Genomic DNA, 22945 nt, shown 5'->3' on the forward strand with positions numbered 1-22945 from the left:
CAAATTGTTAGCTTTAACTTCACAAACAGCTGATTTTATTTTCCCTCTCTCTCTCTCTCTCTCTCTTTCTGGCATGGCAGAGACCATCTCTGATGTAATGTAACAAAACATATTCATATGGAACATCAAGTGAAAGTGAAAGAATGATGATGTATGAGGTCTATCAAAAAAGCATTCAATCTTAGGCCAAGGAATAAAAACTGGCTAATTTTTGGGTTCTAACTCTAATGTCCTTCAAAATGTTGTGACTCTCCACACACTAGTCCAGCAGTCTAAATTAATATGAGTTCTGGAAGTCCTATTCGAGAACGACAAAACAGAATGCCACTGTACTCAGCATATTCCTATATCAGGATTTCTAGCAATATCTTTAACTTAACCCATACAGTGTTTAGTACGTATATATACATATCTCTTAGGGAAGTGTTTAATGTGGATATATACGATTTCCTTTTTGAGCCATTTTACAGCCTTCAATTTTGTTTGTATATATGAGACTTGTCACCAACAGTAACAAAGAATATTTTGACAAGTTAGGAGTGAATGTTTTCATGCACATACCTATCTTTTGGGATTGGAATTATTATGGACTGAATACTTCTGTAGGAACTGAAACATATTTGGAGGTTATTTTGTTTTTTCAATGTTTATGTCAACATGCATATAATAAAGCAATAAAATGAAACTGAAAGCTATGGTATTAGAAAGAGATACATTTTTGTTTATAACTGCTTTGGTGCACTCTCAGTGTTGCACAGAGTTGGCTACATAGGGCAGGCTGGTGTTTCTCAAAAATCATCAGATAAAAAAGGAGTTTCTTTTATTTCAAGAGTAATCAATATAAGATGAAGATTTTATAAAGGTCTCTGCGGTAACTATGATTATTCCTCTTATTTTTATTTCTGCAAACAAAGCTTGATCACTCACCTTTTTCTTCATCAAACTTAATTTTATGCTTTGCTCGTCGTTTATGTTCTACTTTGTCAGCTTCCTGATTGACTGTCTCAAACACAGTCTCTGCCACCTCTGTCTGCCACCGCTCACTGATCACCAATGGGAAGTTTTTGTACAACTCCTGGTCTGCCTCAGTAAGCTGTTGGAAGATGTTATTAGTGAAAAGATTGTTTGTCAAGAATCACTCACAATAGCAACATGATTCCGGAGTATTAACTTGTACAACTCTAACAAGAAAAAGCAATAGCAAGAAATGTCTTTCCTCCCAGATTTCATAGCAACATTAACATGTGATGCATTACACTCGTCACATCAAATATTATTGTATTATAATGTATACTCCAATTATGGCATATATGAATTACTGCATATGTATTGATCCATTTGAGAGAAAATCATACCTAAAACAGACTCATAAAACAAGTGTTTGAACCAAACTGAACAATTTTAGTTTCATAGAATTGGTCAATACTGTCACTCTACCTTGCAAAAATATGAAAAAAAAACAACTATTTATTTATTATAAATTACTATATTACCTTAATGCCCTTAGTGTCTTCTTCATCAAATGAGCCAATGTCAAAAGCATCCGCTGCATTGACCTCTCCTCGGGGTGGAATGAGAGGAGGCTGGTACTTCTGGAGGTAAACTTGTTGCCAGTCAAGGCCTCCAAAAAATGGGTGTTCCTTCACTTCATCAGCTCTGTGAATAGAAGGCAATCCTTGATCATCCTACATTTCTTTATCAATATTTTTTTTCTTTGTAACTCATAAAAGGAAGAACCATAAATATATGTGTACGAATGTTCAGTGTACTTGAGAATAAAAAATAGTAAATTTTCTATCTGGTAAAGGCATCTAAATTTCTGTGAGTGGCAACTGGCAATGAGCTTTGCTTACAGGGAGAAGTGGGTGGGAGTTGGGGAGATGGGCAGGAGGCATCACTTTCAAGGAAAAACTTAAGGAATAGTTACATCATCTGGCAGCAACAAGTGAAAGTTTTACATCTACAGTACCCTCTTGAGTTCTACACTTGTTTTCTTTTAGAGGAATAGCACTAAACTTGAGGATTGTGAAACTTGGGGTATTGAAAACACCACCAGAAAAATACTTATTTATTCCGACCACATGGTCCAGAACTGTGTGTATTTTGTCCTTGCATCCAGCATAAAGCAGCACTGCAGTGCCATGGCATGTAAAACTGTGTGTGTGTGTGTATTTACCTAGTTGTGAAATACAGGACATGAGCGACACTAGGTTCGTACCGTCCTGTCTCCATATCCACTTTTATATGTATTTTCTTTAAATTTATGAATTGTCTTTGCATACACAGTCTCATCCTTAAGTTCATTCCACACTGTTAAACTTCTGTGGGGGAAGCTATGTTTCTTGATGTCTCTTCTGCAAACACTTCTTTTCAATTTCCTTCCATGTCCTCTTGTCTCTCTCATATCTGGTATCATGAGGTCTTTTCTATCCAACTTTTCCATTCCTTCCAATATTCTATATGTTGCTATCAAATCACCTCTTTCCCTCCTTTTTCTAGTGTAGTCAGGCCCAATCTCTTCAACCTTTCCTCATGACTATACTCTCTTAAGCAGGGATTTTAGTTGCAGCTCTCTGGATTCTTTCTAACTTTCTTGTATCCTTTTTCAAACTTGGCGACCACACTGATGCTGCATATTCCAATCTCGGACGTATCATCATTATCATTTTTTTTTATCATATCTTCATCAATATAGGAGGATGCTATCTTGATATTTCTCAGCAGATTATATGTTTCTCCTATAATTTTTTTTATGTGCTTCCCAAATGACAAATAATATGTAATCATTACTCCTAGGTCTTTTCTTCTGATCTTATAGAGATTTCCTCATTTCCTAAGTAATACCTGCCAACTGGTCTTCTCGCACTTTTCTCTCAACCTTATCACACTACATTTTTTAGCATTAAACTCCATGTTCCACCTCAATGACCCTTCATTAATTTTAATCTCCATGTTCCACCTCAATGACCCTTCATTAATCTTAATTAAGTCCTGATTTTAAGCATTGCAGTCCTCTTCATTTGTTACTTTCCTCAAAATCTTAGCATCAATAGCGAAAAGGTTCATGTAACTTTCTACACCTTCTGTCGTATCATTTACATAAACTGTGAACATAATAGGTGCAAATACCGAACCTTGCGGGACTCCACTTATTACCATTTTCCAGTTCAACCTGCTGCCTTTAATTACTGTTCTCATTTCTCTGTTTGTCAAAAAATCAGTCATCCACTTTAACAGTGATCCACCAAGTCCTACAATTTTTTTCCAATTTCCATATTAGTCTGTGCAGAACTTTATCAAATGCTTTTCTCAGAGATAAGTATATGCAGTCAGCCCATCCATCTCTCTCTTGCACTATATCTATTACTCTTGAGTAGAAACTTATCAGATTCATAACACAAGATCTTCCTTTTCTGAAGCCAAACAGTTTCTCTGTTATCACCTTGTTGTCTTCTAGATATTTCACCCATCTGTTCTTGATAATCTTTTCACAAATCTTTGCCACCTCACTTGTGAGCTATACAGGTCTATAATTTAATGGATCTTCTTTACTTCTGGTCTTGTGAATTGGGGTAACGTCCACCCGTTTCCAATCAATCCAATTCTAGCTTTTACCAGGGTGGTGCTAATTATATTGTGCAGCGCCGAGACTAATTGTGAGCTACACTCTTTTAAAATCCAACTCGATACACCATCAGGACCCATTGCTTTCCTTACATCCAGGTCTTCCAACATATTCTTTACTTCTACTGATGTTTTAATCTCCTTTAGGTCGGTCCCTTTTTCTAACGCTGTCCTCTCACCTCTGAAATAATTTTCCTTAGTAAACACAGAGTGGAAGTATCTGTTAAACACTTCAGCTACCTCTTTTGGGTCATCTCTTTTGTCTCTTCTCCAGCTTTTACCATGCTTATTTCATCTTTACTGTTTAATTTTCCATTGATGAATTTATAAAATAATTTTGGTTAGTGTGTGTGTGTGTGTGTGCCCTCACATCTGCTGTGGTCACTACACTCGTCCTAGAAGCACTGTTGCACAATTTTTTTCATAAAAGGTGCATTTGTACTCATGTGAGGAGTGACAGCCTCCAAGTCAACATGAAGTTTGGTTAAAGCAATGCATCACTGGGAAAAAATAAGTAATTACAATTTTTCTTCAGATGTAAATTATTATGAATAACAAAAGTATCAATATAAAATATATTTTAGTGTGAATCCTGCAAAAGGTACATGTGTAGCAATGAAATGTCATACAAGAATTTTTATAATTGATTTACAAGAAGTCACTCTCATTCTAATATATAACTATAACCTTTAAAAATACCAAGATTTTTTATTTCTTACCCTCTTCCTTTGCAGCCAAGCCTTTTATCTACATCTCTGTGAAGTAAACCTTCTAATAGACTTCGAAGCTCTTGTGTAAATGTTTCAGGAAGCTCGACGTTCTAAAAGGTGAGAAAAGAAACAACATTAATGCATTTAGTATATCATTTTACTTTAGTCTAGCATACTCAGATATCTGCTCTTTGGAATTCTCTCCAGGAAGTGGCCACTTTTCAGTTCTTTCATATCCTGTCCCTGCATTTTATCCTTGCACAAATCTTCTTACTCCCTAATCCTTTCTCATATACTTCACTTTACCTCTCATTTCCAAGCAATTATGATTATCAATGCAACTTATGTCACTCTTAGCCATTCTCTAAGAAACCTAAATTTGAGACAAAAAATCAGGAAATCTTCAAATTTGAGACTTTGAAATCCTTTCACTGTTTATAATTTCCCCATTCACATTTCCATGCTCTTCATAACAATATAACACAAAGAGCTATCTAGGTATCTATCTACATACCAGGTTAATATTCGCCTTACAGGCAGGTAGATGGATGCAGGAATGAAAAACCAGAGGATGGGATTTTGCAATTCTCAATACAAAAGCAGTACAGTGATATAAATACGATGGCATCTCCTCGATTTCATTGCATTTAAGTAGAAAATAGATGTATGAAAAATCAAAATAAAAAAAAAGGACTTCAAGGTCCATATCCATACTTGTTACATGAAAGTTAATGGAATTGAGAAGGATATTGATTATTCAAACACTTATTCCATATTAACATGTGATGAATAAAATAATGAAGTGAAAGTCAACTCTAAAGCCCAGCAAACAGTGCCCAGAGGCACTGTTTGCTGTACATCAAGTAAAGTTAATTAATTTTGTTGCTGACAGGGTCACAGTACCCTATGGTGCTTTGGTCATGTAGAAAGAATGGCAATAAGTAGAATGACTGTGACAGTGTTCTTGTGTAAGTGTGGTAGATAAAGTGGGTGCAACAGGACAACCTTCAACAAAATGTCAAGATGGAAAGATTGAGTGCTAGAGTATACGAGGCTCCTAAAGCCAGTGATGTAAACAACATTAGTATTTTTTTTTCCATTATCTTCCCCCACCATCCTACAATGACAGACAACGAGAGCATCAGAATGAACCCCTGCAATAGAGATGAAAGTCTTTTCAAGAATCTTCATGCCGTGCTTGAAGCTGGTGCTAGAGTGAAGTAAGTCCCACAAAACAGTGAGGGATAGCAAGCCAGTGATGACCCATCCTGTGAGTCACTTAAGATTAGGAAGTGCAAGAATGTTGCTTTTTGCTTAATAAAATTCATATTAAACTATATTATTAATTGTTTTGAAGCCCATTAAAATACAAGAGAATGAAACAACACAATAGAATTACAAAAGTAAGCAATGGGTGAGCACTAGATACAATTTAATACATTTCCCCGATAGTTTCAATAATATTGATTTTGATAAAAATGCCATAATCTATTTGTTTTATAGATTGCTTAAATAGATTTATGTTCTATAAAACAAATACATCAACAAACATTTCAACATCAAACCCAACTTCCTATCTCAATTCATTGAGATGCTGCAGTCAGAATACTGCAAAACATTGATCATATATATTTTTTTTTTTTTAGCACTGATGTCACTATGGTTCTGGATGCCTCATATGAAAGGAATGAAAGGATTTGAGCATGCAGACATGAAATCCAAGAACATAAATGGCCATCCCTTTGGGAGAGCTCTCAGGAATATGCATCAGATACAGATCTGGTTTCTTATACTCTTCATCCAAGATTGGTGTTTTTAAGTCTCCTATATTCAATATGTAAGACACATCATCATCACTGGCCATCCAGTAAACTAGTTTGGCAGGAATGAAAATTTCAAGGTTCCCCTTATGATTTTGTTTCCCTTGTAATTTTGTAGGCTTACAAACAATCACATAAACAACCTGGAGCAAAGTTAATCACATATGGATTACCACCACTTGAACTTACCATGGTGAGGGTCATGCGGTCTATCTCATGTTTGTCTCGTGTCTTGTGTTGCCTGAAGGGAGAGTGACCTTTGAGCAGCTTGTACAGCATGCACCCAAAGGAGAACCAGTCAGCTGAACTGTCATATGCTGTACCCTTGCTCAGCACCTCTGGTGCCATGTACCCGTGAGTCCCTCTGTTTTGGGAAGAAATATTTTATTCTATTCTATTTGAAGACAAGACATTATGCACAGACATTATGCATACAAAGATAAGACATTATGCAAGTCAGTCCTAATTTTTAAAATTTACTTAATTCTATTCTCACTCACACACACACACACACACACACACACACACACTTGGAAAGAGATAAAGTTTCAGTAAATTGTCAATTTGGATTTAGGAGGGGAAGATCATGCTCCACGAACTTGATATTTTTTTTATTCAAGGGTAGTTGATATTGTGCAGGAGAGAGACAGATGGGTGGATGGTGTTTACTTAGACTTGAAGAAAGCACTTGGCAAAGTACCACACCGAAGATTGCTGAGGAAGATAAAAAAAATTATGGGAAAATTGGAGGAAGACTGCTGGAGTGGATGGAGGATTATCTGGATGATAGAGAGATGAGAACTGTAATACAAGACGCAAATTCATCTTGGCTGAAAGTAACTAGTGGTGTCCCACAGGGGGTCAGTGTTGGGAGTGATAATTTTTGTAATATATGTGAACAACATAAATGAAGAAATAGATAGTTATATGAACTTGTATGCAGATAAGCTGATGAGAAGGGTAGAAAATGTAAATGACTGTATGGTACTGCAAGATGATTTAAATAAGATAAATAGATGGAGTAAATCTTGGTAAATGGAATTCAATTTAAGTAGATGTCAAGTAATGGAGTTTCGTAAGAGTAAGAAAAGAATACAATATCATTATGAGATGGAAGGTGTGAAGTTAAAGAAGTCGAAAGAGGAAGTGGATCTGGGAGTAACAGTTACTGAAAATTTGACTTAGACAGACACATTGATAAAATTACTGGAGAGAGGATGAATTAAAAAGAGTAAGAATGGCATTCTCATATTTGGATAAGAAATGATAAAAAGTTGTTGATTTCCATGATAAGACCAAGACTGGAATATGTAGCAGTGGTGTGGTCTCCTCATACAAAGTGGAATATTATAAAATTAGAAAGTGTACAAAGAGCAGTCACTAAGATGGTTCCAGAGTTGAGTAAATTGACCTATGAAGAAAGATTAAGAATGTTGGAGATTACTACCCTTGAAAATAGGAGAGAGAGAGATTTAATAAACATCTATACAATGATAAATGGTATGGAAAATGTGGACAAAGGTTTTATAAATTTAGACACACAGAGTACAAGGGGACAAAATAAGAAGTTGAAGATAGTTAACTGTAGAAGAGACATCAAGAAGTAGTTTTCCTCACAGAAGTGTAAACAAATGGAATGAACTCAGTGAAGACGTTGTAACTGCCGAAACTGTCAGTGCTTTTAAGACCAAACTAGATAGATATAGAGATGGGATACTATGAGATTACTCCTCTCCTGTAAACCACAACTAGGTAAATACACACACACACACACACACACACACACACAGTTCTTTGCTGTTTAAGTTTCCACCTACCCAAACTCATCACCTTATCTACTTCAAAATATTTTCATGAAACAACCTTATTCTTGTCCATAATGAAACAAAAATCACTGAAACTCAACTCCACAGAGTTGAGTTAGAGGACAAAAACTAGTCAACTGCCTATTCCAAGAGCCAAGAAACAGCAGGGTCAGAGTGCCTGAGGTGAGCAGTTCCACTGGCATGTTCTGTGAGGTGTCTATAGTCCATGAACACTAAGCCATTGAAGTTTGCCAGAACCCTCGTCAAGAAAAATTTCCACTCTCCCATTCCTAAACAAGTTTTCTTCACTTGGTTTCTATATTTCATATGATTTTACCATAATATGAATTTCTAAAATTAAATATACTTATAAATAAAATTGTTTACTGCTACTGGAACTGACATCTTTCATTACACAAGTTATTAATTTTTTGGAACACATAAATAAATAACTAAAATGATAAATTTCTTACACATGTCTGCCTTCTAAAATTTTGAGAAGATTGCTGTGAAGCAATGCCATGTACTTACACTGATGCATGTGGCTTCTTTTTGGAAAAATCACAAGCCAACCCTAAGTCTGATATCCTGACATGGCCATGCTCATCTAGAAGTATATTCGCCGGCTTCAAATCTCGGTAAACAATATACCGACGGTGCATATGCTCTAGCCCTGAAAAAACATTCCCAATTAAAATAATGGAAACATGTGAAATGCTAAAAAATTATAAGTTTGAATATTCAGTAACAATTTTGCTCACATATCTAGAAGATACACCAAAATCTTAATCTAACATGGATGTCTTCACGGTCAATTTAGAGTGGTGCACAAAGTTTCATACTTAATTGGTTCCATAATAATAAGTACAGTAATCAAAACTGATTAAAAGAAAATTGGAGACATTGATCCCATGAGGAAAAAGTGGAATTGGTTGCAGATTCGTCCAAAACCTTCCTTAATTCTTATGACACTTTAAATGATGCACTTTCCCCTCCTCAATACTCAGAAAGCACCCATGTGTCTTGCAAAATTGGCTTTGCCAATTAACAAACCAAATCAGCTTTGATAATTTTTTTATATTAATATTTATTTTCTAAAAATACTCTTTAACTAACATCAATATGACAAATTAAAAATGTGTATGTACCTACTCCACCATGAGCAAAAGAGAAGACAGATGGCAAACAGCCCTCAGAGTTCTCTACTATCCTCTACTATAACAGGTGGTGCCTCAAGCAATAAGCAGCAACCCAGCAACACCAACTTTGATGCATCATTTGCTACAATGAAAATTCAACTTTTCATTAACTTTTATGGTAATAAATATATTTCATATGATGATACATGTATATGACTTGCTTTCATAGTCCAAGCATGGAGCTATGATACAGTAAACCAAACTATGTGAAGCTTGGTGGTGAAGCTACTGAGATGAGATACAATTCACTTTCCTTCTTAAATGAGTTCAGTTGTAGTTTTTGTGGGGCTATTTAACATCAAGCTCACTTTCACTAAGCCAATTTGCAGTGTCTTTACACACATAAGTGACAAAGTTGGCTCAATGAATGAAGGTCCAGCATTGTATCCTACCCAAAACTATGCTGCGCACATGGCTATTTAGCACTAAATTATGGATGGAACAGCAAAAAAAAATACATCCCTACCTCTGATTCAAGAGAAGTAGTTATATTGTCATTGGCATGTTAACATAACTGGATGACTATCACAGTTAAAGTAAGTAATCCAGCGTGAGGTGGCAGCAATACTATTTTCACTCAAAACCTGGTTATTTTAGTAAGAATATCTAGCTGGTGAATTTTGAGGTTGCCATGACAAGAAAATATGAAAATAAAGATGTTGTAAAACTTGGTACACCACTGCGGGATGAATGTTTTCTATAACAGACATGTTTTGGTTCATCATACAAAATACACAATATATTATAAAATTACTATTACTACTAATTATACTTATTCATTATTATAATCTTTACACCACTGGCCATTTTGCAGACAAGTATGGTGCTATCTGAGAAAAAGCAAATAGCAAGAAATCAATTCCCTACAAATTACACTATGCAAAAATTTGAAGAAATTCTGCAGAATGTGCAATTTATGCAAAGATTTTTATGCTGTGCAAAAAAGTATTTTATGCAAACACTCCTGTTATTCTTTTTCCACATCTTGACTGATTTTGTATTTTTAGTATTCCCTTTACATTTTTCTTATAGTTCTAATTGTGGAAGGAGTTATGAACATGACAATTCCAGAAAATGCTATCTGAAATACTGTTCTTTGAATGACAACCCAATTACATTTTCCTCAGTATTTCACAAAGAAAAGTGACATATGAAGCTAACATTGATATGAAGAATAAAAATTCAAGAATTAGTTCACACTGCAGTTTTTTTGTGACAGGAAAGAATTTTCATTAGAAAACATCTGAATCATCAGAGATGCCATACCTAATATAACTTCAGCAGCATAGAATCTCATCTCTTGCTCATTGAAAACACCATGCTGTGAAAGGTGGTAATGCAGGTCCCCTCCATTCATAAGGTCTAAGATGAAACACAACTTGTCAGGAGTATGAAAGGCATACGTCATACACACTATGAAAGGGCAATCAATCTGAAAGTAAAAGGGAAGACTTATGTAATTTCCATTATATTTGGTGCACTACTCACTTGATGAAAGTTCTCAGTACATGAACAACTATTGAGACTAGTTTACAGATATACCATTTTAGCATTTTCTCCTCTGAAAGGTCATGCAGCTTGGGTACAGGATATAGGAAACTCTCTACATAACATTATTGTTCACTATACATTTTCAATGCTATGAGCCTCTGAAATTTACATCAACTTTTGATGTGGCCACCATACATACTCCAACCAATTAATTTTGCTACCAAAGACCATTCAATTATGTTCACACTGTCAGTGTTTGATGCTCTCTTCATTCATTGCCCCATTGTTTTAAAAAATGTTAGAATTTGTATTATTACCAAATCTCTACTTGCATATTATGCAAAAAATTTAGTGTGTACATGGTACATAGCCCTTGGCATTATATAAAGAGAGTGTTCTTAAGTACAGTGCACACTCACCCCTGTACTGACTAGTGACAACATGATACGCTCATTTAACGCCAATGTCTCCCCCTGCTTCATCTTGATCCTCTTCTTGTCAAGACACTTCATGGCATACATCTTGCCCGTATCTGCCTTGCGGCACCCGTATACTTCTCCAAAACCCCCACGTCCAATGATTCGGTGAACGCTGAAGTCATTCATAGTCAGCTGAGGAAGTAAATTAATTAATAAAATATAGACAAGAATTAATACCAGGCATTGCAAGGTAAGAGACATTGAAATTGATAAGATTTGGCAATGTACAGTCTACTCTTGCAGATGATGCCTTCAGAATGTGGAAAAGATTGCGTATACCATAGAGATGATTTTGTGTACAAAGCTTTCATTGGGAAAAAATATGTTGATTCCATCAACCGTCACAGCTCCATTCTTCCATGACCTTCAGTGACCACTGTTAACAGTGCACAAGAGAGAGAGAGAGAGAGAGAGAGAGAGAGAGAGAGAGAGAGAGAGAGAGAGAGAGAGAGAGAGAGAGACTTGCATAACTGCTACGGTCTTGCTGCTGATATGAACACATTAAATCTATAATTTTTTACATAATTTTTTGCATGAGATTCTCTACAATAACTATATTTAAAGATTTCTAAGGTGAAATCAAATATCAAGAAATCATGTTCATTGCATCAGTTTTCACATTTACCATTACTAAAGTTTATCTATGACAACAAATATTCAGATGACTCACCTGTATATTCAGTTCTAAGTTTTTCCACTGACAGAATCTGGTATATTTATCACTGGAAGGAAAAGAAGTATGCATAACTAAAGCTGAAATACAAATAGACAAAAAAAATATGAAAGTAACTGCATTTTCTATTACTTGTTACAGTTACTAGTGACAATAATTAAAGCTGTCACAACATTGCCATAAAAAAAACATGAATTGTGAAGATGTCATCGTGCACCAATTTATTTTGTGTTGAAGTGGATTAGTCTATTTGAATATTCTGAAACCAAATTTGTGAAATATATATATGTACACGTGGTGAAAAATATTGCATCACATCCACTGTGTAGTACAAAAAACAATTCAACCTTCTGTTCAAAATATGAAGTTGTTTGGAATATTTCAATACCAAAAACTACAGAAAACCTCACTTACACAAGAATCTTTACAGTACATGATTTGTCTGATTTTGTCTGTATATTAATCTCTCTGCACTTACCTTTCAACATATCTGTTGAACAAATCTCCTCTTAAATGTGCAAATATCTCCTCTATGTAAGGCTGAAAATAATAAAATAACATTATAAAAAATGTGCATGCATATCTATTTTACAGATGGTTACACTAAAAGGATATCACCATATTTCAGAACATTGATTTACAGTGTGTGTGTGTGTGTGTGTGTGTGTGTGTGTGTGTGTGTGTGTGTGTGTGTGTGTGTGTGTGTGTGTGTGTGTGTTTTCAGCACTTACTTCAAATAGATCTGTTGGAACTTCATTTTTGGTGAGGTGTTTTTGTACATATGCGACTGACTCTTCATTATAGGCCTGTAGAGAGAAAGGGAGAACATGCACACACATTAATACCTTGGGGAGCATAATGAAGTGGAAGGAAATGGTACACCAAGAAAATAAATGCAGCATCGTATACTGAGATGTAACAACAGGTCAAGATTAGTTATGGGTAATCAATGAAACCTGGCTACCTAAAGATGATAGAAAGGAGTAGCATATTGGCATTCTGTCCCACTCTCTTCTTCAAAGATACTGATTTTTTTTCTAAAGAGAGTGAATTAACATTACTTTTTAGTGTCACAAGTGTTGTACCTACTAAGTTTTCCATATAGGGAGAATAAGGGTGATGCACAAAGTGGACACATGTGTAATGCTTTGACAGGGGAACACACACGTTACTTATGCACCTACTCATTTCATGATTACTAGTCACCAGTTACCAATCATCACTGGTGCTAATAACTGGTACACTATAGGCTAAAGACTCTGTTTTCTCCATACATCTCTTACTACTGTATATCTGTTTGCTGTAATGAATTTTATGCTCAATTAATTATCTTCCTTATATTAAGTAACTGTCCACATAGATTTTACTTGTATGTATTGTGGAGACTGCTGAAACACACACTATATTAACCCTATTAAGAATTCTACAATATTCCATTAATATTACATTCCACAGTTTGGTTTCTACAGCTTTAGTAAAGGCCAACATTTAACATAAACGTAATACCTTACTTTCAATGGTGATCCTTTGCATATCCTTATTTGTGTTTATGAATCAGATTTGCAGTCACCACCCTCAGTATGTAATATATAATTTTCTGTTTACTATTATGCTTGATTTTATACTTTTCTCTTCCAAATCTAGTTATCACTTATATTGTGCTAATGTTGGAATTATGACAAGATGGAACCTGTTTTACTTCCACCCTCACTGTCCTTATCACATGTCCCCAATGATTCTACCCATTTCCTTCCTTGTGGAGCTCTCTCTCTCTCTCTCTCTCTCTCTCTCTCTCTCTCTCTCTCTCTCTCTCTCTCTCTCTCTCTCTCTCTCTTTCTTTCTTTACATATTTGCACAGGATAAGCTCAAAATATTCAAACTCATTCCCTTCTTTCAATATATCTGTTCACTCAATCATATTATACACTGCTTCTCTCTTCTTTCTGTAGAAGAGTCAACAATATCAATGTAACTGTTCATTCTTAAAACCGTACTTTTGCCCAAATTAGTGTTAGGCTTTCTCATATCACATGCAATCTTTTTCACTCTACCAGCAAAATAATACAGCAACCATTACTTATTTACCTATTTTCCTGAGTCTGTGTTTCTGTGGGTCATGAATTTTAGGGAAAAAATGCAATAGATTGTGCTTTCAGTACATAAAGGCTACACACAGAAAGAAAAGTGCATGTACAAACAATAGACTGCCAGTGGGGTGCTGTCATGAGGGACAAACACCACTGCATGATTACCAGGTTCTAGGTTGCACAAGTGAAAAGGGTGCGGGAGACAATGCAAGGTTTGGTACTTACATGTGAGTTAGATAATAATTCCTTCATTATAAAATTATCGTATATGTCCCTCGCTACTTTTCTTCTTTCCTCCTTATTTTCAATCTTCTCATAGGCCTTAATCTGGGGAAGAAATTATTCATATTAGTAAAAAGTATCATTAAAAATATAATAAAAAATAATTTGCCCCCCAAAAATCTGGCAAACACAAATGTTTAGATTTTCTGGTTTATCATGAAATATGTAAATGTGCAAATATGTACAGAGAGAGAGAGAGAGAGAGAGAGAGAGAGAGAGAGAGAGAGAGAGAGAGAGAGAGAGAATTTTCATTCCGTGTTTTCAATTTTTTTTCTAAATTTTATAATGCACATGACAATTCCAAAACAATGCTGAAAGAACACCATTGTCATAAAACAAGAATTGTTTCAGCAAAGGCAAAACCTCAAATCTTCACTCGTGTCTGCACTGTACTTCTCAACAGCCCTTCCTGCCGCCCGGTGATCAAATATCTGACAGCCCAAGTGGGATATAGTTCACCTTGAGAAATCCCAAGTGTCATAAACTTTACAATGCAATATGCCTGATTAAAGTGTCGAAATATGAACCACACACACACACACACACACACACACACACACATAGTTACGATCACGTAGTACTTAAGAAATAATACATATATTATAAATAACAATATAACTTGTAACTTTGCTTGTACAAAAATAAACAAAAATTATAATGAACAGATGCCGAACCCATACAGCTTAAGAACTAAACCACCACCAAGACCTAACATACATGATAACTGCTACAGATCATACCCAAGGGAGGGAGAAAACGGGTGGAGGACTGAAGCTAAGTTTTACAGTATAAATACGTTACGTGAATCCATGTTCAACAGTTGAGATAAACGCCCGGTGCTTGCACTTGATCAGCCTAGAGGAGTCCACTCTCGTCTAACTACCACGGTAAGGGGTAACCCAGCAGGTACAAGTCGAAGGTGGTGGAGAGAGAGCCTAGTGTGAACTAACCGCTCTTAGACCTGGTCCGGGCAACTCTGCCAATGCCTCGAAACGGGACCTCGTGGAGCCTCACAACTACCAGAGTGGGGTCGAGACGGGTGACGTGGCGAGGCGGCTAGTCATAGCTTGGCCTGAGGGTAGCGACCGGCGGGATATGGGAAGTGGTCGTAACAACACAAAGAAAAATCGCATTCTAAAGAGAAGACAAGTGAAAAATTACTTTTTGCCTTTGCTCTTTATCTTTAGACTTTCTCACACGTTGCTGGCTTCTCTAACGAAACATGCTCGTTTACAATGCTCAGAAGGGAACTGACTTCTGCTTAAGTCCCTCAGCAAAACTGAAGAATGTTTCAGTGGAAAGAAATGCGTCGTTTGAGAGATGCAAGTTTGTGGTAATAAGTAGAAGTTTGTTGAATGCTATTATGTTCGTGAAGGTTCTTAAAAATTGGTGATATGAAATAGGATGGCTCACAACAGCAACCAGATATCCTTGTTTCCATAAGCTCATCAATTTAAGTGAAGCCATTTCTTGAAATCTAATAGACTTCGACGGACGAGATTCACATTAAAGCCACCACCACACTTTTCAATGGCATGCATTCATCCCACACGTTTTTTTTTTTTTTTTTTTTTCCCTCTGTGCGATGATATAATTAATTTCTTGTAAAAAGTTTTTTTTTTTTTTTTTTTTTTTTACGTTTCAAAGTGACGCATTTTTTACAGAATAAAAGTTGCCAGTCTCAAGTGGTTAAGGGGCACTATCAATCGCAGCCCTCTCTTGTGAGTGCAACGAAGAGCCTCCACTAAATCTAGAGCAGCTTAATAACTTCCGACCTTTGACTACTACGCAATTGTTAAGAAGACTTTATAACTGAAAACTTTAAAAAGTTGAAAATCCAACGAGTATTATCCTATAAAATAAATTTATATATCAGTGATGTATAAATTCTAGTTCAAAAGAGCTGGAACTGACTAATTCTTTTGAACCATCCGAGTTTGGATATTTACGCGAGAAATTTCCGAGTTACTTCATTCGCGACCCATCCAAGTACGACTGAATCTCTCTTCCTTCACGGAAAGCACAAATGTCAGTTACCCAACCAACAGTCAATATAACATTTCATTAAGGTCACGTGTAACGTTTCTATGTTTTCTTTTTCCTCTGACATCTCGACATCCTTCAACGCAACACAGGCGTGACTCGCACACCATCGGATTTTCCTAAACAAAGAAGCTGCGCTGTCTTAACACGAGAGAGAGAGAGAGAGAGAGAGAGAGAGAGAGAGAGAGAGAGAGAGAGAGAGAGAGAGAGAGAGAGAGAGAGAGAGAGAGTTAATCCTGTGCTCTAAGCGGTAAAGGGATTGGCATGAGTGGACAGCGAGGATCTCCTGATGAGGACCGAAGGAAGAACAAGTGGGCATGAATACGAAATAAAGGCCAAATGGTTCAATGATGTAAAAATATTGTTTCCCGAGTAGAACTATAGTCATTCAGAAGCGACTGATGAAGAGATGGAGAGACGGTACGAGCAACGATCCGCCAAGAATTCAAAACCTCTCACTACCGATATGCAACAGTTCACAACACACAAAAAAAAAAAAAAAAAAAAAAAAAAAAATGGTGTCTTTAGAAGCACCTACAAGAAAGAAAGGGATAAAAAAAATAAAATTTTGCAATTTCTAGGCGGCACAATGCTTGAAGATAGCTGAAGAATAAGGAAATATGTGTCAGAGTGGTTAGTAATGAAGGGAAGATGCGTCAATTACCAGTGAAAGTTAATAACAGAAAATACAGAGCCACAACAAACCTCAAACCTCTTACTATACATTTACTAGTCCAATGGTAGCCTCTGATGAGCGAGCCACTAGTGACCGCCCTCCCTGGGGTGTGCTGTGTGTGAAAGGCCAGCGCCTTCCTATAGATCGGGCCACATAAGCTACTTGTGTAAGCGTACTCCTACCGGGGACAGTAATAGCTGGTGATCAATGGTCCAACACGCGCTCCTTGTGACAGTGGTGAATCATCATTACCACTACTACTACTACTACTACTGCTAATATTATTGAGAGAGAGAGAGAGGAGAGAGAGAGAGAGAGAGAGAGAGAGAGAGAGAGAGAGAGAGAGAGAGAGAGAGAGAGAGAGAGAGAGAGAGAGGGGCACTCCACCACCATCCATTCACCTCTTCATTGCCACCGCTCATCCAGGTGTACGTATTTTCCTCTTTCTTTCTTTTCATGTATCGCATTTAATATCTATAACCGGATACGGATCACGAATTCACGGACCAACCAATGGATATGGTCCCGATACATCACTGGGTCAAGTTAAGAGAGCTTTCAACAGTTTCGTGAATGCAAATCGAATAACACTAAACATAAGCAGGGAATTCAACTAATACATGAGACTGGTCAAGGAAAACAAACCTTATTAAAATGCTTCCTAATTCGCCGCTCACTGAAGAGGGAAGACAAGACCAATTCCTGAAGTTTCTTGATATTCTTTTAATCGATACTTTCCTTTCAAAACAGTTCAAGTCGCAGGAAGGAGACCGGGTGCATGATTTTATTTATTTTCTTTCTTTATTTACTTATTATTGATTTTTACTTATTTTATTTATCTACTATCATTTTCCTTTTTACAGGGACTGCCACGTGTATGACCTGATTGTTTCTTGCAGCTTCCCTCATGCTTTCTCGTAGCCATGGCATGTACAGTGCTCGGCTCGTAGCTACAAGGTTGTAAGTACGTAAGTTTGACTCTGCCTCGCAACCCTAGTGGAGTTATTACGGCCTTAGCTACCTTGCTCAGGAAATTCTTTAATCAGCGTTTTTAATCAAGTCGTATGAGGACGAGGGGGAAAAACAAGAGAAAAAAGATAAAAAAAAAAAGAGCAGCGTTCCCAGAATTCAACAGGATGACGCATGTGACCCCGGTGCAGCTCACAGGCCAGCGTTAGGTAGTGTTACAAATCAGGAATACAATAGAGAAAGATGCCGGTAGGTTTCAAAAAGGAAGGTTTCACGACACTTCAAGCATTCTCTCTCTCTCTCTCTCTCTCTCTCTCTCTCTCTCTCTCTCTCTCTCTCTCTCTCTCTCTCTCTCTCTCTCTCTCTCTCTCTGTTGTTCTTGGACAGTGCCCTTCTTACATAGAAGAAGAAGAACAAGAAGAACAAGAATAAAAATAAGAAGGAAAGAGCCGCCAAACGGACCCTGAAGGTCACGTGGAGAGCTGGTCTTCTTGAGGGTGGCGCGTTATTACAGAGCTAAAATTACAGATACACGGCTATTGATTTTAGATAAGTTGGCGAAAAAAAATATAAGATGCATATGCACGAGTATGAGATATGAGTGGCATGGAAACGTACATATATGTAGGCATATAGATAGCGGAATAAATAAAAAAGTGGAATTACAGATAGTGGAGGCGAAAAGCAGAAACAACAACAACAACAACAACAACAACAACAGCAACAACAATAAGATACAGCTTTAAAAGTACATGACATGACTCGTGCACTAAACAAATAAAGTCATACGCACGTAGAAACAGGCATGCTAAGAGAAAGGAAGCAGAAAGAGGTAGAATAACTGGCAAAATTAAAGATAAAAGAAACTAACTGATCATAACTACATGGGTTTGAACCACCAAGCCAACAACTAAGACCCGTGTTCTGAAACGCTTTGCTCTCACCACGCCTATTTCCAAAGCCACAGAAATGAATTAGCCGAATTCTTAAGAGTGCTTCTCCTGTTAATTATGTAGAAACCTCGTTAATGTCACAAAAAAAAAAAAAAACACTTAAAAAGCCGTTGTAACTTCAACAAGAGTCTTTTCAATGTAGTGGTAGTGCGGCGCAGAAGTGTTTCAGAATATGGTCCTGTAAGCCACTACGAAGAGCATGGATTTAGACAAGACGTGGAATAGAAATAGCAGTCCCCTTATCTCAGTAAAACTATGATAGGAGAACACTGACACGCTACCTAGTTTCGGAGCGTCAGACAGCTGCTGGATCTTGAGGACCGTATTCTGAAACATTTCTGTGCCGCAAAATCACTACATTCAAAATGGCTCTATTTGAAGCGTTTTTTTTTTCTTTTTTTTTTTTTATGATTCTAGTGACAGATTCATTAAATTTCCACATTATTAACATGAAAAACACTCTTGAGAATCTGACTAATCATCTCTGGCCTTTGGAAATTGTTGTGGTGAGAGAGCAAAGCGTTTTCAGAGTACGGGCCAAAAAATTCACGTGGCTGAGCTTATGAATGGCGGGAGGAATGTGGGGACGCGAGTAGGAACGGGCAAGCAGTGTGAGGGTCGGCGTCCGGTTGTGGTAATATTAGTAACCTGTTTGAGATTCTCTGAGACACAGTAAACACAGGTGGTCGATGTTTACTAGCACTGCCTCGTTCCGCTCTCTCTCTCTCTCTCTCTCTCTCTCTCTCTCTCTCTCTCTCTCTCTCTCTCTCTCTCTCTCTCTCCTCGTGCCCTCAGGAGGTTAAGGTAGGATGGAGTAGCTGGCGGTGCTTCTTGACCTTTGACCGCGTGAAACTGTAATAGTTCATATCAAAAGAATCTGTGTGGGTGTGCGTCAGAGGCGGATCGATGTGCTCCCCCAGCTGTGCTAAGGAAAAATGGGGGGAAAGAGAAAAGTGACCGTCAAAGGAATTTCTAGTTTCTTCCCAACAATTTTCCGGGTAACTCTCACATAGAGAGGGGGTGGCGACCCACGAATGTAGCCTATGTACTTCCACCGCTGGCTGAAGGAAAATGTGTTGGGAAATACTGAAATTAAAGGACTAAATCGAACGTGACCTTAATCATCTTAAATTCAGGTTGATACCCAGCAGAGTGCCACGTAAGAGGTTCTTCAGGAGGCGGGGAGAGGACGAAGCGAGGGCTGGGCGGGAGGAGGAGGAGGCGGCGGCGGGTGAGGAGGAGCGACTTACACAGGAGCACGGCGGAGCGAGGCTAGGGATGCGACCTGCCCTACTATGTATGTAACTTTTTTTTCCTATCGCCGTAGACTGGAAGGAGACGCCATGACTAAAAAAGGATGCCCAGGGAGGGAGACACGGACGTAGTGAACTGCGAATAAAAACGAACGGTTACCGTGAGGGACGTGTTCTTGACGCGACTTTTCTCTATTTACTGAAGGTATTAGAGCCGTCGTCCTGTCAGGGAGAAGAGGAGCAGGGCGGCTGGGTCGCGGGTAGTGAGAGATGTGAGGCTGGGTGAAGGCTGGAAGGCGGCGTTCTGGTGGAGGGTTGGTCTCTACTCATCAGCTTTACACAGCTGCACTCAACCCTCCCTCCTCTGCCCCCTCCCCGCCATAGCTTCTCGGTCGGCCACCCCACCTCCCACTTTCGGCCTCACTCCCCAGCTGGCTCCCCCCCACCATCGGTTTCTCGTCCTCCCTCCCTCTCTCTCTCCACACTTCCCCGCCTCCACCCTCGTCGTGGCAGGTCACGAGGGGCTTGTTTGGATTATAGCTCGTATGCCGATGACTGCGCTCCAGGCGATGCGTGTCTTCACATGTTACAAGAATAAATAAATTGAAAGAATAAAAAGATAAATGACGTAATAAACAACAATTTATTTTTTGTTTACGCCTCGCCTTAGTAACCAATCAGGGAATGGCGTAGATCATTTCTGGTTTATTGGCACAAGCACACTCACATTTCAACATTAATACGAAAGCACGACTGCAGGCCTTCTGTTTCTCCCGGGCTGCAAGATCACTCCTCGGCACACATCAGTACCTACTCAGTGGCATTTACTTCCCTGGGTGGGCAGAGCTTTAATGTGACAGGAGTTCGTCCGAAATACCGTATCACCAGGGCAATGACATGAATCTGGGCCGGGAAATCGAACCCAAGATACTAAAAGAACTAGGACGAGCCGCTCCAGCAGAGCCAGTGTAAAACAGCAGCCGCCACGAAGATCACAAGCACGGCTATTACAACACTGTGCTCACGCAGGGATCAGGAGCCAAACAATGTATGTACACCAACCAGTCATTTCCACCAACTCATTTCTAACTTTTTACATGCCACGGTATCGACTTCATTATAATATGGATGTCACTGGGGCAAGTTAAGGATGACAGTTTTTCGTTATCAGGAGGAGGTAAATCATCTAGTTAATCATCCATTACTATTATATCTTATTTACTCAGTTATGACGAACTGATAGGTGGCTGAATGAGGTCTGGAAGAGGCTGGCTGTAACACTGGATGGGCTGAGGTATCTTGAGGCCAACATGTGTGTGTGTGTGTGTGTGTGTGTGTGTGTGTGTGTGTGTGTGTGTGTGTGTGTGTGTGTGTGTGTGTGTGTGTGTGTGTGTGTGTGTGTGTGTGTGTGTGTGTTCTTTCCAAACTTTAAGTATATTCCTCCCACACACAATTTTCTGCGGTAAATGGTTCCTCGGGTCAATAGTTCTAGAAAGAAAATTGTTTTCTGGCAAGCTTTCGGTCTTCTTATCTTGCACATTTTTCGGACGTGGCCTCCTGAAACATCGCCCGTGTGCTGTATAATCTTTTATGTCGCTTTTCTCAACTCTTGTTACGCCTTTGCAGTACATCATGATCTTTTTATGTCTTCGCTTCTTTCATCAGTGTAAGAAGCGTCAACCTGCAACCTTCCTTCGTTCCTTAACCCATACAGTGATGGACATTTTTTCCATAATCCCTTAGCATTTTTACATTACCACAGGATACCATTTACTTTTGTACCCAAGAAAATAGAAAAAAAAAACCTCTTACTTTCTTTTCCTTCTATGTACATGAAAACTATATTCCTATAATGCTCTGAATGTTATTGAAAGACGACCGTAGCAGTGAAAGAGTTAAATTAGACACGCATTTCTTTGTCTTCATTGGCATTATTCTCATTTGGTGATTACCTTTCCTTTTCTTTTCATTACTGCGTTCCCTCCCCCAAACAAAGGCACCATACACAAAGACCTCGCCTTATGAGCGACGTGTTTAATCATTTTCGGATCACGTCTTCATTTGAGTATTTTTAAACGCTACCTTCGTATTAGTGAGCTCGTCATATAAAGAAAATATTAATCAGCAGCTGTTGTTCTTCATATCATCACCAGGAGGACAATGAAAGACGTCTACTAAATTCCCCCACTCGTGTCTATCCGTCACAAGCAAAACTTAAGAATGATGAATATTCGGTTATCTTTCCTTTCCTTCCTACACACCCACAGCTGCCTTAATAAGACTCCTATACTGTATTCCATCCACGATCTCCTCCTATCCTTCCCAAATTCTATAACACGGGCCTGAATTCTATTTTCCACGTTTGGGTCCATTTAAATAAGTTATCGAGGTTTTCTTAAAGTTATCCGCGGAGTTCCCGTTGCTGCTGAAGCCTCACCTGAAGTTTTCCTTCCGCCCTGTGTGTATGTATGTGTGTGTGTGTGTGCGCGGGATGTGTAGGGCAGTGGCAATAACATGGAAAGGTCAGGTCTGGTAATCAACATGACGAATAAAGCATCTCGTAAATTTAGAAAACATGAATTTCTCCACTCTGGAAACGCTACACCTAACCATTTTTTTTTTCAGTCCCTCCTTCACAAAGTGTCGTTCGCAGGTGTCATCAAACATACTGCTTTCATTATCGCCTTAATTAACTGAAATCACGACCGTCTGTGCTGCGGGCTGATGGAAAACACCGCCATTTAGGAGCAAAAGCAACTATTACAACTGGCATGTGTACAAGGTTTATGCTAAATTATATCCCTATTTTTGTTCCTTTTGTTATAATGGCTCCGTTTATGATTCAATTTCCCTTTTCATTCTCTCTCTCTCTCTCTCTCTC

The 22945-nt window shown here is 38.1% G+C and overlaps 1 protein-coding gene across 4 annotated transcripts in view; it reads right to left on the reverse strand.

Moving 5' to 3' along the window:
- The window catches only part of LOC135106816 (G protein-coupled receptor kinase 1-like), a 159982-nt gene that overhangs the window by 3357 nt on the left and 133680 nt on the right, over nucleotides 1-22945 (reverse strand). The window contains exons 1-12 of one of the 4 annotated variants that reach the window (XM_064016152.1): nucleotides 14972-15114; nucleotides 14114-14215; nucleotides 12533-12607; nucleotides 12280-12341; nucleotides 11799-11850; nucleotides 11069-11260; nucleotides 10425-10590; nucleotides 8491-8632; nucleotides 6344-6518; nucleotides 4344-4444; nucleotides 1494-1656; nucleotides 928-1093 (exon numbers count right to left, since the gene is read on the reverse strand). In XM_064016152.1, the coding sequence (XP_063872222.1) occupies nucleotides 928-1093; nucleotides 1494-1656; nucleotides 4344-4444; nucleotides 6344-6518; nucleotides 8491-8632; nucleotides 10425-10590; nucleotides 11069-11260; nucleotides 11799-11850; nucleotides 12280-12341; nucleotides 12533-12607; nucleotides 14114-14140 (1321 nt within the window). In that variant the 5' untranslated portion in view covers nucleotides 14141-14215; nucleotides 14972-15114. Of the gene's footprint in view, nucleotides 1-927; nucleotides 1094-1493; nucleotides 1657-4343; nucleotides 4445-6343; nucleotides 6519-8490; nucleotides 8633-10424; nucleotides 10591-11068; nucleotides 11261-11798; nucleotides 11851-12279; nucleotides 12342-12532; nucleotides 12608-14113; nucleotides 14216-14955; nucleotides 15115-22945 lie in introns of those variants that run through there. The other 3 variants (XM_064016151.1, XM_064016153.1, XM_064016150.1) reach the window with 3 other exon arrangements.

This window comes from Scylla paramamosain, chromosome 14 (assembly GCF_035594125.1).
Source record: "Scylla paramamosain isolate STU-SP2022 chromosome 14, ASM3559412v1, whole genome shotgun sequence".
In the NCBI taxonomy this organism is placed as follows: Eukaryota; Metazoa; Arthropoda; class Malacostraca; order Decapoda; family Portunidae; genus Scylla; species Scylla paramamosain.